Genomic DNA, 18,858 nt, shown 5'->3' with positions numbered 1-18,858 from the left:
CAGAATCCTCAGTGATTCCCAGGAGTTTAAAATCTCTTCTAAGGGAGAGAGAGGCACTATCTTCTCCAGATATCTTCTTCACCACACATTCCTGTTCTCAATTCAATCATTAGTTTGAAATAAAATTTTACATAAAATAAGCTATTATGGAAGTTATACACAAACACACACCTGCACAAATGTGAGTTCAATTTTAGTCCTAACTTATTTCTATCTACTTAAGTCTATTTTACAGTATGAAGCACTCCAAACATGAATTTATGCAGGACCTGTGCTATTAAGCAGAAGCTCTGCCTCATCCTCGTTTGTCTTCTCTGTAGTCTAAACAGCCAGTGCTTTGTACAGCTGGAAATGAGAGGGAAAGAGATCTTGGAATTTTAGAAAACCTTTGGTTTCACATACCAGATAGAGTCAGAAATTGTGAAAAGCCAGATAGACTGAAAGCTGATCCTTTATTTACAAGACAGAAAGAGAGCCTTGATCCCAAATACCTACCCAGCCTTGTGAATATTAAAAGACCTTATTTATAAGACTCAAGTGCCAAACAGGGATTCATTTAGATTGCCGGCCATCTTCTTCTGAAATCCAGACATCAACACATCATGAATTCTTCAGTCAGGAGCTTTGAAAAACTGAGCATCCAAAGTGTTCCATTAATTGTGTTATGTATTCAATCCTTATGTTCAAATCAGAAACATTTTTTTTTTCTCTAGAGCAACCCTTTAAGGTAGGTGCTTTAAGGCACAATTTACAATGAGAAAATGAAGATTTATAGAGACTAGCCAGAAAGTAGTATTAATGGAGTCAATCCTCAATTTCTGACTTGAATTTCACTAATACTTAATATATTTGAAAATTTATCTTATGATGCTGTAGTACCTGAGATGGTGGGGACTTGGGGCAAGGAGATGTTTGGGGAAAAGGAGCCTCCGATGATCAGCTCCATTTAAAAATCTTCCCAAGTTCTGCACTGTTCCATTAAATAGAGAAGCAAATTTCTTTCCCTTCTCTTATGTACTGTACAAAATGCACTAGCATGACTTTCAGATCTCAAACTCAGTAGTTTAGACGAATATGCTGTGTACACTAGTTTAGGAAATATTTTAACATTATTTCCATAACGGAATTATCATGAAATTCAATGAATAAAGCTACATCAATGTGTGTAGAATACAGCACGTTTTGAAATCAGGGGATTTTCTCTCCATGTTAAGTCCAATTATAATTTAAGAAAAAATACATATACATAAACATATAATATTAGAGGCAGTAAAGAAAAGTATTGTGACTCAGAATGTTTAGTTATAAATGACTATGAGAATATATCAGTAAGCCTAGCTGTATTAGTGTCTAAATGAATATTATATATAGAAACAACTTTTAAGTTATCAGTGGCAATAAAATAAGCTTTTGTAACTTGTCAAAAAAAACTATAATACCGCTCAAGGCTTCAATTGGGATCCACTCCCCTGTTCCACTAGGGAAGTTCTGAGAAGTTTAATTAGGCTTTGGAAAACAGATGGGAAATTTATTAAGCTTTCTGAGTAATGAAGTAAGAATTTATGAATTTTTGCTATCAGAGGAAGAAAGTATAAAAGGTTTTTTGTATTATGACATTAGTCTTATATAGATCAACAACAACAACAGCAAAAAGATAAAACAAAGTTCTCCCAATTCCTATGTAAACCCACACGATTTTCTTCAATACTTCTGATGCTTTCTCACAACGAATGAATTAAGCACTATTTGGAATGTTTAATATTGTAATACATATGGCGGCTCATGCAATAATATTCCCCAAAGAAACCATATTTCTTGTTAAATAAGCTCTGGTTATGATGTATTTGCCCTGGGAATATGTATATGAATTGTTAAACTAATGCATGTTTTGTTGAAAGTATTTCCCTATTATCACATATGGTAAGTTCTAAGTCTATTCTGAACCATTTTCAACACTGCTTAGATTATTTTCCTTAGAAAAGGAAAGAAACGTTGTAACAGCCTCCACATTTAACCACATTTTCAGACCCATATTTCACACCCTGGCTCACCTTTTCTTTTTACTTTGATGAAATAAAATCTCTTCACTTATTAATAATTTATTTCTTTTGGGTTATGATCTTTTATTGACAATCATAACTTCAAAAATATATCATATCAAGATGGTGATTTTAAAATGTAGCACTTTATTAAATATATTATATCCTAGAATTTTTCAAAGATTTGCAAATTACTTATCATACTGTTGGAATTCTTGGATGCATGGGAGGACATATGGGCAGCAGATAAGTAAAATCTCACAATAAGTTTCTGTAAACAACTTCAACAATTTTTGGCATTAATTGTTAATAAATAGGTATATTCTCTTGCCTTCAATATATTTGAGATGGGGACACAGGAAAACAAAGTGGTAAATATTATTTGCTTCTACCCCCAAAATAATGTTTTGTTTTCTGTAGAAATATGTGTAAAGTATAATCTTAAATCCCTCTAAAACAAGCCTGGTCTCATAATGAAGTCTTAAATACTCAAACATTTCATTTATAATACGTTCTGATGAAAGCTTTACATGCAAATAGCTATTAAGCTATATAAAATTAAGTGAAAATGATAGCCTTCAATTATTATTTCCAAATCAGCAGTAAGCAAGGCAAAAAGTAATTTGCATCATAAGCCACATAAAATTTTGAAATACTGTAAGAAACCATCTTAGTAACAGTACTTTTAGACATCACTCACAGTTACCTATTAGCTTACCTATCTAAAGTCTGGTAAAGAGAGATCAGAGCAAGAAATAGAAAATTTGACTTTGATGAATGAATATTGTTTAATATTTTCGGGATGAAAAATGTGCTATTGAATGGTAACTAATGGGGTAAGGGAGGTATGGAGACAACCAGCTTCTTGTTATGCAGACAGTGGCCTCCACCAGAACAAACTGTCCTGGGTTTCCAGTCTCTCCTTCAATAGAATCCACTGCAACTCATAATTTAGCAGCAGTTTACAGGTATTTTATATTTAACATTTGAGGTTTAAAATAACTGTTTAAAAATTAAATTGGGTTAAATTACCTTAAGCCATGTAAATTCCTCAGTATTGTTTACTCATATAAAATCTGCTCTTATTTGAGTCATATTTGTGTAAAAATAATGTGAAATCTAGGCATTGCATTATAGAAAACATTATTTTACAAAATAAGCCTACATAACAATGTCTCTGCATGTTAAAAGTTCTCTCTCCAGACTACTCAGCAGTTACAACAAGAGCCACATGATAATTATACTTCCACTGTCAACTTTAAAAATATTTTTTGTCACTATTCATTGGGGTTATCAAGAGCGAGAAACTAACAATCAGAGTAATCAAAATAAGTCAAATAATTTTTCCTTTAAAAAATGGCATTAACAGTTTAAAAATAAACATAGTACTATGTTGGAGATAGAATAGATGTACTTTTCCTTATTCCGCTTCCTAAGTATCATCACAAATCCTGGACAACATACATAAAATGAATGTAAGGACACCCTGAAAGAGAGAGAAGAGGCAGGCAGACTAAGAACCCAGAGACCCCAGGACCCTCACAACACGTGATGAGTTCTCTGGGTTTGCCTCTCTGTGTCATATCCCCCAAACAAGATAGTGGAGAGGCTGGCAACCCAGAAATACCAGTGGATGCAGACCAGTAAACCTAAGAGAAGCCTACTCCTTCTAGCCACGTGACCTGAGAGGGGCAGTCTAGCAAGACAGAAACTGTTATACAATAATTGATATTCTTTAGCCAAATGCTACAGAAAAGCCACGGCCCCATACCCACTCATGCCTGCAAAGGCCCAGTAATAAGCTTGGGCATTTTTCCCCTCAGATTATCATCTCTTACTCTAGTCTAACAAAACATTGTACATTTTGACCAAAATCTCTCCATTCCCCCTATTCTCCAGTCTCTGTAAATACTAATTCTCTTCTGAGAGTTCCATGGTTTCAATTCTACATAGAAGTGGGAACATATAGTATTTATCTTTCTGTGTCTGGCTGACTTTACTTAGCATAATGACCCCCAGATTCTTCTATGACATAATGTCCTTCTTTTTTAAGGTTGAATACTATTCCATTATGTATACATATACCATATTTTATTTATCCATTAATCGGTTGATGGACATTTAGGTTGATTCTGTGTGTTGGCTATTGTGAGTGGAGTAGCAATTAACATGAAATTGCAGATGTCTCTTCAATATACTTATTTCAAATCATTTGCATATATACTCAGAAATGGGATTGCTGGCTCTACACAGAGTGGTGATTCTATTTCAGTTTTTAGAGAAAGCTCTTCACAGTTTACAACGTGGTTTGTATAAATTTACATTGCCACCAACAGCATACAGGGGTTCCCTTTTTTCTACATTTTTGCCAACACTTATCTTTCACCTTTTTGATAATAGCCATTTGATAGATATGAGGTGATAGCCCATTGAGTTTCTAATTTTCCTAATGATTAGTGATGTTAAGCATTGCTTCATAGGTTCACATGTACATAAATGTTGGCCATTATTATGTCTTCTTCTGAGAAATGTCTCAAAATGAGTCATTTGCCCATTTTTAATGGGTTATTTGTTTTGTACTTTGAAGTTGTTTTAGTTCCTTATATATTTTGATTACTAACATCTTATCACATGTACAGCTCATAAATATTTCTCCCATGATATAGGTCACCTCATCACTCTGTTCATTTCCTTTGCTGTGAGGAAGCTTTAGAGTTTGATATAATCCTGTTTGTTTATTTTTTGTTGTTGTTGCTGTTGTTGCCTGAGCTTATGGAGGCAAATCCAAAAAGTCATTGCCCAGACCAAAGTCATATAATGTTTAGAGTTGTTTTTATATATGGTGTTAGATAAGAACCCAATTTCACTCTCCTGAACATGAAAATTCCATTTTCTTGTCACCCTGTTATTGGAGACTGTTCTTTTCCCATTTTGTATTATTGGGGCCATTGTAAAAATCAATTGATCATAATCACACAGGTTCTTTTGTGGCCTCTCTATTTTGTTTCATTGGTCAGTGTGTCTATTTTTTTTATCAGTATTCTGCTGTTTTAATTCCTATATCTATGTATAGGAATTGCCTTGGTTATTTGTGTGTGTGTGTGTGTGTGTGTGTGTGTGTGTGTTTCTGTATTAATTTTAGAGCTTATCTCTAAAAAAGTAAAATTGAAATTTTGGTAAAACATTTAATGAATCTATTAATCTTTTGGGGGTAATATAGACGTTTTAACAACATTACTTTTTCCAATCCCTGAACACAGAATTATCTTTCATACTTTTCTCTTAAAACCACACACGCGCGCACACACACACACACACACAATAAAGGCAATCTTGAGCCAAAAGAGTGTAGCTGGAGACACCACACTACCTGGCTTCAAACTGTATTTCAAAGCTAGGAATTAAAACAGTATAATACTAATAAAAACAGACACATCAACCAATAAAATAAAAGAGAGGCCAGAAGAGAATCTATGCCATTCTGAGTTCTTTCCATATATTTGTGTCTTCCTCAATCAAAATTATATGATATATGATATAGAGGATGAAAAAAATGAAATCATATAGAGTATGTTCTCTGGAGTCAGACTAAAAATCAACTCTAGAAAGATAAATCCCCAAATACTTAGAAACTAAACACCCCCTTTCTAAAATTCTGAGTATCAGGGGCTTCAGGTTTCCAGTTCAATGTGTAAGAACCTAGAAGTTTCTAGCCCATCCTGGCAACAACGAAAAGGCCAAACGAACTGAAAAATCGACAACTCTCCTTATCTCCATTGGGGAAAACCACTGTCCCCAAAATTGGAAGGACAGACAGTCATATTCCAAGAATCACGGATTGTTGGAACAGAAATCACTGAGTAAAAACCTCTGCAGAAACCGGTGCTGAGGTGGGGAAGCCTGAAGTATCATTGATGACTTGCTGGAGGCTCAGTGTGGACAAGTCTGAGAGATAAGAACTCTAGGGGAGCATAGTTATCAGTGTCTCCATACTTCTGTAATTTTTACTTCCAGGACCTTGACCAGATTCTCGTAGTGGATTTTGGAGAAAAATCCCCAATGCTGCTGGTAGGAGGAGGGGAAAACATTGAAAAATAGCTAAGGCAATAGAGTGTGACGTCCGGCTTCGGAGCAGGAACCTTCATTGCTCAAGAGACTAAAAAGAGAATTAAACATGGGTGATGTTGAGAAAGGCAAGAAGATCTTTGTTCAGAAGTGTGTCCAGTGCCACATCATGGAAAAGGGAGGCAAGCACAAGACTGGGCCTAATCTCCATGGTCTCTTCGGGTAGAAGACAGGTCAGGCTGTTGGATTCTCTTACACAGATGCTAATAAGAACAAAGGCATCACCTGGGGAGAGGATACACTGATGGTGTATTTGGAGACTCCCAAGAAGTACATCCTTGGAACAAAAATGATCTTTGCCTGCATTAAGAAGGTAGAAAGGGCAGACTTGATAGCTTATCTCAAAAAAGCTACTAACGAGTTGGCCACTGCCTTATTTATTACAAAACAGAATGTCCCGTGAGTTTTTTATGACCACCATACTTTAAGAGATCTCATACACCAGAATTCAGATCATGAATGACTGACAGAATATTTTGTTGGGCAGTCCTGATTTAAAACAAAGACTGGCTTGTGGTTAAATGAATATGTTCAGTTTTTGAATTTTAATAGTAATTCCAATTCAGTAAATGCTATCGCTATTCACCCCTTCTAAAGATATGTTAGACTTCATTAGTAATGTTCAACTTTTCACAAAGACGGTGAGTACCATCTTAAAACTTACTGGAGATTGGTTTTATATTTAGATTTATATAACTGGTTACGTGGGTATATTTAAATACGGGGGAAGTTTCTTCACTGTCTCAGAACCAAGCAAGACTCACTTGTGTTTTGTGTTAATTTGCCTCTTAAAGGCAAGGGTTGAAGATAAATAAGGTAGCAATATCTACTTTATATTTTTGGCCTTAACTATGCCAGTGTAATTAGAATTCCCTATATTTAAAATGGTTCCTTTTACTTATTGAAGGCATTTTAGTGTGATTTATGTGCAATATCAAAGATTATTTAACACTTCTTACATTTTATTGATCTGTAAGGTCACATGCTTTTAAAATAGTAGTAAGTTAAACTTCATTCTTGAATTCTTCACAATCTAAGTCAAACTAAGTTATAATTTAGGATTGTCTTTAAACAGCCATTCAGAAACATAAAACTGTAGAACTGCTGTGTATTTGTGATTGGAATGGTTCTTTTGCCAACTTAAAAGAATTAAAGTAGAGGAGATATACACAAGTTTTAAAATTATGTGTGATCATAAGACTTAAGATAATTAAAAAGAAAACCACAGATCATGAGAAAAAAAAAATAGCTCAGGCACTATGTTCTTCTTAGCAAGGCCTGCCCTCAAGAGAAACTAGGTAACCTGAGCCTAACTTGCTGGTGTTTTATCAGAGCCTAACTCACCTTGGAGAAGGGAAATACCCTACTCCAACCCCCTCCAGCCATCCTGTCCAACCTAAGCGGAGGTGACTGAGCAGCATATGTGAAGCCACAGTTCAGAGGCACAGGCCAGCTAAAAGACTGAGTCCTACTCACAAGCTGTAGAACACTCCCCTCCCCCACCTTAACACAACATTACTGAAGGCATGTTTGTAACAGCACCTTTTATTCAGTACATCATGCCTGACTATCAGGAAGACATTGCATTGGTTCTGTTTATGCAATGGATTATGTTTATTGATTTGCGTATGTTGAAACAGCCTTGATCCCAGGGATAAAGTCGACTTGATCGTGGTGGATAAGCTTTTTGATGGGCTGCTGGATTCGGTTTGCCGGTATCTTACTGAGGATTTTCGCATCAATGTTCATGAGGGATATTGGCCTGAAATTTTCTTTTTTGTTGTGTTTCTGCCAGGTTTTGGTATTAGGATGATGCTGGCCTCATAAAATGAGTTAGGGAGGATTCCGTCTTTTTCTATTGTTTGGAATAGTTTCAGAAGGCATGGTACCAGCTCTTCTTTGTATCTCTGGTAGCATTCGGCTGTGAATCCGTCTGGTCCTGGACTTTTTTGGGTTGGTAGGCTATTAATTGCTGCCTCAATTTCAGATCTTGTTATTGGTCTATTCAAGGATTTGACTTCTTCCTGGTTTAGACTTGGGAAGGTGTATGTGTCCAGGAATTCATCCATCTCGTCTTGATTTTCTAGTTTATTTGCATAGAGGTGTTTATAGTATTCTCTGAGGGTAGCTTGTATTTCTGTGTGATCAGTGGTGATATTCTTTTTATCTTTTTTTGTGCCTATTTGATTCTTCTCTCTTTACTTCTTTATTAGTCTGACTAGAGGTCTATCCATTTTGTTGATCATGATTATCTCAATAAATGCAGAAAAGGCCTTTGACAAAATTCAATACCCTTCATGCTAAAAGCTCTCAATAAACTAGGTATTGATGGAACATATCTCAAAATAATAAGAGCTATTTATGACAAACCCACAACCAATATCATACTAAATGGGCAAAAACCTAGAAGCATTTCCTTTAAAACCTGGCACAAGACAAGGATGCCCTCTTTCACCACTCTTATTCAACAGAGTATTGGAAGTTCTGACCAGGCAATCAGTCAAAAGAAATAAAGGGTATTCAAATAGGAATAGAATAAGTCAAATTATTTCTGTTTGCAGATGACATGATTGTATATTTAGAAAACCCCATTGTCTCAGCCCAAAATCTCCTTAAGCTGAGAAGCAACTTCAGCAAAGTCTCAGGATACAAAATAAATGTGAAAATGTTACAAGCATTCCTATAAGCAATGACAGACAAATGGAGAGCCAAATCATGAGTGAACTCCCATTCATAATTGCTACAAAGAAAATAAAACAACTAGGCATACAACTTACAAGGAATGTGAAGGACCTCTTCAAGGAGAACTACAAACCACTGCTCTAGGGAATAAGAGAGGACACAAACAAATGGGAAAACATTCCATGTTCATGGATAGAAAAAATCAATATCATGAAAATGGCCATATGCCCAAAGTAATTTATAGATTCCATGCTATCCCTGTCCAGCTACCACTGACTTTCTTCACAGAATTGGAAAAAACTACTTTAAACTTCATAAGGAACCAAAAAAGAGCCCACATAGCCAGGACAATCCTAAGCAAAAAGAACAAAGCTGGAGGCATCATGCTACCATACTTCAAACTATACTACAAGGCTACAGTAACCAAAACAGCATGGTACTGGTACCAAAACAGACATATATATACATATATATATACCAATGGTACCTATATATATATATATCTCATATATATATATACCGATGGTACCAATATATATATATACCAATGTAACAGAACAGAGTCCTCAGAAATAATACCACACATCTAAAACCATCTGATCTTTCACAAACCTGACAAAAACAAGGAATGGGGAAGGGATTCCCTATTTAATAAATGGTGCTGGGAAAACTGGCTAGCCATATGCAGAAAACTGAAACTGGACCCCTTCTTTACACTTTATACAAAAATTAACTCAAGATGGATTAAAGATTTAAATGAAGACCTAAAACCATAAAACCCCTAGAAGAAAACCTAGGCAATACCATTCCGGACATAGGCAGGAGTAAAGACTTCATGACTAAGACAAAAACAGCAATGGCAACAAAAGCCAAAATTGACAAATGAGATCTCGTTAAACTAAAGAGCTTCTGCACAGCAAAAGAGACTATCATCAGAGTGAACAGGCCACCTACAGAATGGGGGAAAATTTTTGCAATCTATCCATCTGACAAGGGACTAATATCCAGAATCTACAAAGAACTTAAACAAATTAACGAGAAAAAAACAAACAACCCCATCAAAAATTGGCAAAGTATATGAACAGACAATTTTCAAAAAAAGACATTTATGCAGCCAACAGACATACGAAAAAATGCTCATCATCACTGGTCATTAGAGAAATGCAAATCAAAACCACAATGAGATACCATCTCACGTCAGTTAGAATGGTGATCCTTAAAGTCAGGAAATAGCACATGCTGGAGAGAATGTGGAGAATGCTTTTCAATGTTGATGGGAGTGTAAATTAGTTCAAACATTTTGGAAGACAGAGTGGCGATTCCTCAAGGCTCTAGAACCAGAAATACATTTGACCCAGCAATCCCATTATTGAGTATATACCCAAAGGGTTATAAACCATTCTGCTATAAAGACACATGCCCACATATGTTTATTGCTGCACTGTTCACAATAGCAAAGACCTGGAACCAACCCACATGTCCATCAATGATAGACTGGATAAAGAAAATATGGCACATATACATCATGGAATACTATGCAGCCATAAAAACGGATGAGTTCATGTCCTTTGCAGGGACATGGATGAAGCTGGAAACCATCATTCTCAGCAAAGTAACACAAGAACAGAAAACCAAACACCACATGTTCTCACTCATAAGTGGGAGCTGAACAATGAGAACGCATGGACACAGGGAAGGAGACAACACAGACTGGAGCTTGTCAAGAAGTGGGGTGGGGCAGGGAAGGGATAGCATTAGCAGGAATACCTAATTTAGATGACAGGTTGATGGATGCAGCAAACCACCGTGGCACGTGTATACCTATGTAACAAACCTGCACATTCTGCACATTTATCTCTGAACTTAAATTATAATAAAAACAATTAAAAAAAGAAAATATTGCAAATCATAATACACGGAAAAAAGACATCACAGTTTACAGAGATAGGGCAAGCATGACCAGGTGCAGATATGGCAGGGACATTGGATTTATTAGAACAGGCACTTGAAACAACTATGATTAATATACCACAAGCTTTAATAGATAAAATAGACCACATGCAAGAACAAATAAGCAATGTATGCAGAAAATGCAAATTCTAAAAAAGAGAAACAAATGAAATGTTATTTATCTAACACATAACAGTTTATTCAAAATAATAACAATGTATTAGATTGTATAGGATTGCGTATAAGCAAAATGAGTGACAGCAATAATAGAAGGAAGGAGAGGCAGGAATTAGGAGGATTTTGTTATTATAAGATACACCACCTGTGAATCAGTGTAGTGTTGTTTTGAAGGCGGACTTGGTTTAGTTGTAAACATATTTTACAAGGTTTAGCGCTACCACTAATAAAAGTAAAACAATATATAACTGTTGTGCTAATAAGGAGAGAGAACAGAATTATGTTAAGTGTTAAAACTACAAAAGCTGTAAAACATGGAAGACTAAAATAAGAATAAAGAACAAGGGCAATAAATTCACAAGGATAAGAAATATTGTGGATATTTATCCAACTGTATCAAAAATTATTTGTAACATCAGTGGTCTTAAATGTGCTTATTAAAAGATAAAGATTGTCAAAATGGATGAAGAAATAAGACCAAATGATATGTTATCTGCAAGAAATCCACTTTCAATGTTAAAGGCATATATGGATTAAAAGTCAGTGAATGGAGAAAGATGTGCCATGCTAACACTAACCTAAAGAAAGTAATAGTTTTTATTGATTCCAGATGGCGCAGACTTCAACAAGGAAAGGTTTAGGGAAAAAGAGGGACATTAAGCAACGGTAAATAAATTATCCAAAAAAGACGTAACAATCCTTAGCATGTATATACCTGATAAAAGAGCATACAAATATGTAAGGCTAAACTGACAGAACTTCAAGAAGAAATGGAAGAATCCACTATCATAGTTGATATACAAAGCTTATTCAAAATTTGAAATCCAATTAATGTATTACATCAAATCAACAGGCTAAAGAAGAAAAATCACATGTCTGTATCAATAGATCCAGAAAACTCATCCGACACTCATGCGTGATAAAAACTCTCAGTAAACTAGGAATAGATGGGGGACATCCTCAACTTGATAAAAATTACCTACCAAACCAAGAGCCGATACCATACTTAACGGTGGGAAATCCAAAGATTTTCTACTAAAATTATAAAAAAGGGAAAGATATTCTCAGTCACATGTCAGGTAAGTTAATATAAAGCTAATTAAATACATAAAAATTCTATAAGAGGAAAACTATCAAACTCTGATAAATCAAAGAAGTACTAAATAAATGGAATATATTTTATATTCATGGACGGGGAGACTCAATATTGTCTGGATGTCAGTTCTTCCAAACTTGAACTACAGATTTAATAAAATTCCAATCGAAATTCCAGCAAGTAATTTTGGATATTGACAAATTGATTCTAAAATATATAGAGAGAGGCAAAAGACACAGAATAGCCATCACACTATTGAAAAACAAGATCAAAGTTGAAGGATTAACACTATAAAACTTCAAGACGTACTCTAAAGCTACAGTCATCAAGACAGCATGATGTTAGGAAAGGAACAGACAAATAGATCAATGGAACAGAAGAGAAAGCCTAGAAATAGGCCCACATAAATACAGTCAACTAATCTTTGACTAAGGAACAAAAAAAATACAATGGAGTAAATATAGCCTGTTCAACAAATGATCCTGGAAAAAATGGACATCCACAGGCAATGCAAAAAAATAAAAAAGAAAGAACTTAGACAGAAATATTACACCCTTCACAAAAATTAATTCCAAATGGAACACAGCTCCAATTATAAAAGACAATAATTTAAAAACTCCTAGAAGATAACATAGTACAAAGTCTAGATGACCTTCACTTTTGCAATGACTTTTTAGATTCTATGCCAAAGGCATGATGCACAAAAGAAACGACTGATAAACTGGACCTCATTAAAATTAAAATTTTCTGCTCTATGAAAGACATTCTCAAGAGAGCAAAAAGACACACTGCAGATTGGACAAAAATATTTGCAGACAACATAGCAGATAAAAGATGCTAAGGAAAATATGCAAAGAACTGTTAAAACTCAATGATATCAAAACAAAAATTCCAATTAAGAATGGGCCAGAAACCTTAACAGATACCTTACCAAAGAATATATACAGATGAAAATTAGTGTATGGAAATATTAAAAATGGGCCAGAAACCTTAACAGATACCTTACCAAAGAATATATACAGATGAAAATTAGCGTATGAAAATATTAAAAATGGGCCAGAAACCTTAACAGATACCTTACCAAAGAATATATACAGATGAAAATTAGCATATGAAAATACGTGCCACGTTGTATATCATCAGATAAATACAAATTAAAACAACAATAATATACCACTACACACCTATTAGAATGGTCCAAATCCAGAACATGGACAACAACAGTTACTGGTGAGATTGTGGAGCAAAAGCAACTTTCATTTATTGGTGATGGAGATGGAAAGTTCTACAATTACTTTGGAAGACAGTTTGGCAATTTTAAAAAAACTAAACACTGTTTTACCATATGATCTAGCAATCACACTCCATGATATTACCCAAAGAAGTTGAAAACTTATGTCCACTCAAAACCTGAATATGGATGTTTAGAACAGTTTTGTTTATAATTTCTAAAACATGGAAGTAACAAAGAAGTCTGTCTGTAGGTGAATGGATAAATAAACTGTTGTACATCCAGAAAATTGGATATTATTCAGTACTAAAAAGAAATGAGTTATTAAGTCATGAAAAGACATGGAAGAAACTTAAAGTCATACCACTAAGTAAAATAAGCCAATATGAAAAGGGTAACTATTGTATGATCCAACTATATGACATTTTGAAAAAGGAAAAACTAAGGAGACAAATTTTAAAAATGAGTGGTTTCTTGGGGTGGGGGGAAGATAGGGGTGAATAGGAAGAGCTCAAAAGATGTTTAGGGTAGTGAAACGACTATGATACTATAATGGCAGATAACTGCCACTATATATATCAAAACCCATAACATATGCAACACCAACAGTCAACTCTAATGTGAACTATGGACTCTGGGTGGTAATGATGTGTCACTGTAAGTTCATCAGCTATAACTTCATCCCCTCCTCTGGTGGGGGATGTTGACTACAGAGGGGGCTGTGCTTGTTTAGGGACAGGTGGTATACAGGAAATTTTTGTACCTTACACTCAACTTTGCTGTGAGCTGAAAACTGCTCTGAAAAACTAAAGTCTATTTAAAAAAGGAAAGGAAAAAAATCCATTTGTCAAAGAGAAAGACTTAAGGGAAATAAAAACATATTGAACCGATGAAAATAGAAACACAAGATGTCAGAATTTTGGGGATGCAGCAAATGCAGTGCTAACAAGGAAATTATAGAACTAAATCCTATATTAGAAAGGACATTTCAAATCAGAAATCTAAAATATTATCTCAAAAAAATTAAAAATGAGAGCAAAATAAAAGCCAAAGAAACTAAAAAATAGGCAAATATTAAAAGGGCAGAATTCATTGAATGGATTACAGACCACAATATAAAAATCAGTAAAAATTAATGTCGTTCTTTGAAAACCCTCTAGCACAATTAACAGAAAAACAGAGACAAGGCACCAAAAAATTATAATCTAACAATATTGTCAGAACATGGGCAAGAAACAGGAAGAGAAATCTCCTCAACAAAGAGGATATAACATACATGGCATATAACAAAGAGGATATAACATACATATAACAAAGAGGATATAACATACATATAACAAGTTGTTCATCATTATCAGACTTGAGGGATATGTAAATGAAGACTATGATGAGCAGAACCAAAATTTTAAGTGACAATACCCAAACCTTGCAGGGATGTAGAGAAACTGGATCTTTTATACATTATTGGTAGGATATAAAATGTTATCTATATTCTGTAGCCACTATAGAATATAATTTGGCATTTTATTTAAAACTAAACAAACATTTTCTATTCTATGGTGCAATTTGCACTTCTAGGCATTTATCCCAGATAAATAAAAGCTTATGTCCACACAAGAACATCTACACTACGATTGTTTTGCTCCTGTGATGGTATGTTAGCTTACTGCTCACAAGTCATGGTTATAGAGGTTATACAATAGTTAGCAAATGTCCTGCTTCCAGTTCTTACACAATTTTTATGTCAGCAGAGGTAATGTTCAGGTGATACACACAAGTATGGCTAAACAATTCTGTAGGGCTTGCCAACATTCTGATTGTCTAGCATTATTGTTGTTTAAATAGTCATCATATTTTATTGGGTATTTTCATTATTACCTATGGAGGTATTATTTTCTTTTATTTTATAAAGGGAGATGCTGACTTTAAAGAATTTCAACAACTCACCAAATGTCATAGTCTCATTATTTTTAAGACTACTTTTTTTCTATTCCATAATTACTTCCTATCAATTCGAGAATTACACTCAACCAAATATCTATTCTTACACTAGCTCTTAATGAATTACATATGAGAGAAAGCTTAAAAACACAAAAATTACAAGAATGAATAATACTTAGTAGCTGACAGGTAATTTCTAGTATACTTGTCAGTATAATTAATTGCATGTATAATACACGCTACACTAAATTAATATCTAAATACCATAGTTAGTAGCCATTAGATTGCATTTATCACTCTTGTTCCTTTGCAAAGGGTTTGTTAGCTCATTAAAAAGTGTTGGGGTAAGTAACTGAATACTGTACCGCTGTCAGCAACTGGTGGTTGAGGTTCCCCATCAGAATAAATGCCAGAATAATACAGAACTGACAATATTAACATCTTTCACCAGTATTAAAATTTGTGCTGTGCTTTGAAAGATTAAGAAATACACCAAGAGCTAAAGGTAAAAAAAAATTGACAAGAGTAATGCATTCTTTGATATTATCAAAATAAGTGGTTGGCACAAAGTAAATGATTGATCAGTGGTAGCTGAGGTGGGAGAAGTGGAGCAGTAGCGAGAGGTAGAGAAAGGGCCGGTGCAGAGATGGGTCTATATTTAGGGAAGAGGCTGTGTTAGAAATGTAAGTTAAAAACTTATGAGGCATATAAAATAAAGGGAGTGGAAGAAGTTAGTAAGGCATTTGTCTAAACTGATGGGAGACAAAGTGAGGCAACCCCCTGGAAACACATGCAGTGGCAAAGGAGCCCGCTGTAGGAACGACACAGTTCCCACATTACACAACCTGTGAACTAGGAAGAGGCAGAAAAGATGAGTCCAAAGACAAGTAAGAGACAAGAATGGGACATCTCGAGAGATACTCAGACAAAAAGCTAAGGAAAACAGTTGAGAGAAAAGCAGAAGATACATCAGGCTACAAGGAGTCACCTTGTTAAAAGAAGGAGAGTGTCTAATCTAAACATAGAGCAGTGTTACAGGAGACTTTGCCAAAAATATCATCAAGGGACATTCCTGGGAAGGTTCTGAATGTCAGGCTAAGGCTTCTTAGCCCTGAATTTAATAAGTGAAGGGCTATAATAGAAATATGGTAATTTTAATTCATAGTTGAAAAATTATATTGAGCTTTCATGTCCATAGATACAATTTTTTCACTTTGTTATTTACCCTTTTCTCTATACTGGGATAATGCATTTATAATTTATTCTAATACAAATATTGTTATTGTCAATTTTATATTATAGTAATGAAAATAATGCAGATTTTGAATATGTGAAAAAATATATGTAAATAAAATGTAAATATATAAATTTATGTAAATATAGTCAGATTTTTACAAAGTATTTTAAATTATTATTTAGAATGAAACTACCAAAGGACTGCTTTAGTTCCCAGGATGTTATTTTAGTGTGACAAAAATGCAGTTCATAAGGAATTAAAACTAAGAAATGCAATTAGTTTTGTGTAATTTATTTTAAGTGCTGCCTTTAAGTGAAAATTTGCCAATAAAATCTTAAAGTAAGTTTATTCTTCTGGCCATGACGGATATTTCAAGATGAGCAGAGAATGTGTGTTTTTGGTCTTGTGATTCCCCGAAAGTTTCCCCTCTTTGTTCCTTAGTGGCATTAATGTAGTTAGAGGTGTTATGTGATGAATTTCTTGGGTTTACCTTTGCTTCAATCTGTTTAGTATCTGGATTCTGAAACAAAAATTTGATTTTGCTCTTGCCATCATCTGAAGAACCTTTAAGCTGAGAGAATTTATACCTCCAAAGGACAGCCTAAAGGGGGAAAAAAAACAATGTAAGTCAGTGGAATTAATATCTGCTTTCAAATCAAGAAATAGTTCTTTTTTAAATGGTAAAAGTTAATCATACAAAGTTAGTACTATGTCCCAATATTTTAAAATGAAATTTAAAAATATTTATCAAATGTTAACATTTGTGATTCAATATTATCATTTAATTTTCAGAAATATTTTATCCATGAAATAATTATTGCAAAAATGCATAAAAATAAATTGCTTTTAGTATCTTGTCTTATGTGCACAGTCAATAAGCACTGTATGTTTCATTGAGTCCTTTTCAATAGAAGTGACAAAGTGATTTTGAATTGATCATTCTGGAACTTCATCTTGAAGCTCAACTAATAACCTTCGCTTTATTAAGATGACATATTAGCTTGAATAAACCCTTATGACAAAAACTGACATGGTGCTTTCATGAGATGCAGAATAAGCATTTTATAGAGCCATCTGCATCAGTCTGTAATATCTTGGAAAGTAGAGCCTCTTTCAGAAACATATTCTACAAATGTAATTCTCTGAAGCAGAAAGTAACAGCAATCTGTTGCCTTTCCAAATAACAAAAATGGAGATATAAAAGGTTAAATTGGCAATAAGTGGGAATTGTCTATAACAAGTTTTTGTCTATCCTATATCATAAATCATATTTCCTGGGAGCAGGTGCAGCAGTTCACTCTTTGGTATGTCCTGAAACTAAAAACATGCATGTCCAAAGTAAAACACCAAAGATATAAATCATTAAAGAAGAAAATTGTGTATGTGTGTTCAAACATGATCACACACCATGTAGTTTGTTTTACCTTATCTTAGCATACCTTTATCTCATTAAATATGTGATAGCAAATACTTTTAACAAATTATTGTTTCAAATATTTTTTAAACGATTTCTTATGGTTTCTAAATAGATCAACAAAACATAGCTGATATAGTCAAATATTTTCTGAGTGCAGTCCTATTTAAGCTATTGTCGCTGATAAAATAGTAAAGAAAGAACAGAGTATATGTCTCACATCTTTTTCAGAATAAAATGTGATAGATAAAAGCATATATGGGCATACCTCGGGGTATATACAGGCATACCTCAGTGCTTTTGTGGATTGTGTTCCAGACCACCACGAAACAGCAAGTGTTGCAATGAAGTGAGTCACAGAAATTGTTTGGTTTCCCAATGCATATAAAAGTGATGTTTGTTTCTATACTGTAGTCTATTAAGTGTACAATGACATTAAGCCGAAAAAACAATGTATATACCTTAATTAAAATATAATTTATTACTAAAAAATGCTAGGGGTCATTCAAGTCTTCAGTGAGCTGTAGTCCTTTTGCTGGTGGAGGGTGCTGCCTTGATGCTGACAGCTGCTGGCTCATCAGGATGGTGATTGCTGGTGGTTGGGGTGGCTGTGATAATTTCTTAAAATAAGACAGCAATGAAGTCTGCTGCATTGATTGACTGTTTCATGAAAGATTTTTCTGTAGCCTGCAATATAGCCGAATAGAATTTTACCCACAGAATTTCTGAACTGCAGTCAATTCACTCAAATCCTCCTGCTGTTTATCAACTAAATTAATGTAATATTCTAAATATTTTGTTATCATTTCAACAATATTCACAGCATTTTCATAAGAAGTAGATTCCATCCGAAGAAACCACTTTCTTTGCTCCTCCATAAGAAGAAACTCCTCACTCACCAAAGTTTTATCATGAGATTGCAATAATTCAGTTGCATCTTCAAGGCTCCAGTTATAATTTTAGTTT

At 34.3% G+C, this 18,858-nt stretch overlaps 1 protein-coding gene and 1 pseudogene across 8 annotated transcripts in view; one reads left to right on the top strand and one right to left on the bottom strand.

The window, feature by feature from the left end:
- SNTG1 (syntrophin gamma 1) overlaps positions 1-18,858 on the bottom strand; it is an 869,847-nt gene that overhangs the window by 28,531 nt on the left and 822,458 nt on the right. For all 8 annotated transcript variants that reach the window (XM_063817091.1, XM_009455347.5, XM_009455346.5 and 5 more), the window contains one exon: positions 16,969-17,079. In XM_063817091.1, the coding sequence (XP_063673161.1) occupies positions 16,969-17,079 (111 nt within the window). The remainder of the gene's footprint in view (positions 1-16,968; positions 17,080-18,858) is intronic.
- LOC129135804 (cytochrome c-like) lies at positions 6,214-6,567 on the top strand (annotated as a pseudogene).

Source organism: Pan troglodytes, chromosome 7, assembly GCF_028858775.2.
Source record: "Pan troglodytes isolate AG18354 chromosome 7, NHGRI_mPanTro3-v2.0_pri, whole genome shotgun sequence".
NCBI classification, from domain to species: Eukaryota; Metazoa; Chordata; class Mammalia; order Primates; family Hominidae; genus Pan; species Pan troglodytes.
This window is presented reverse-complemented; position numbering and strand designations above follow the sequence as displayed.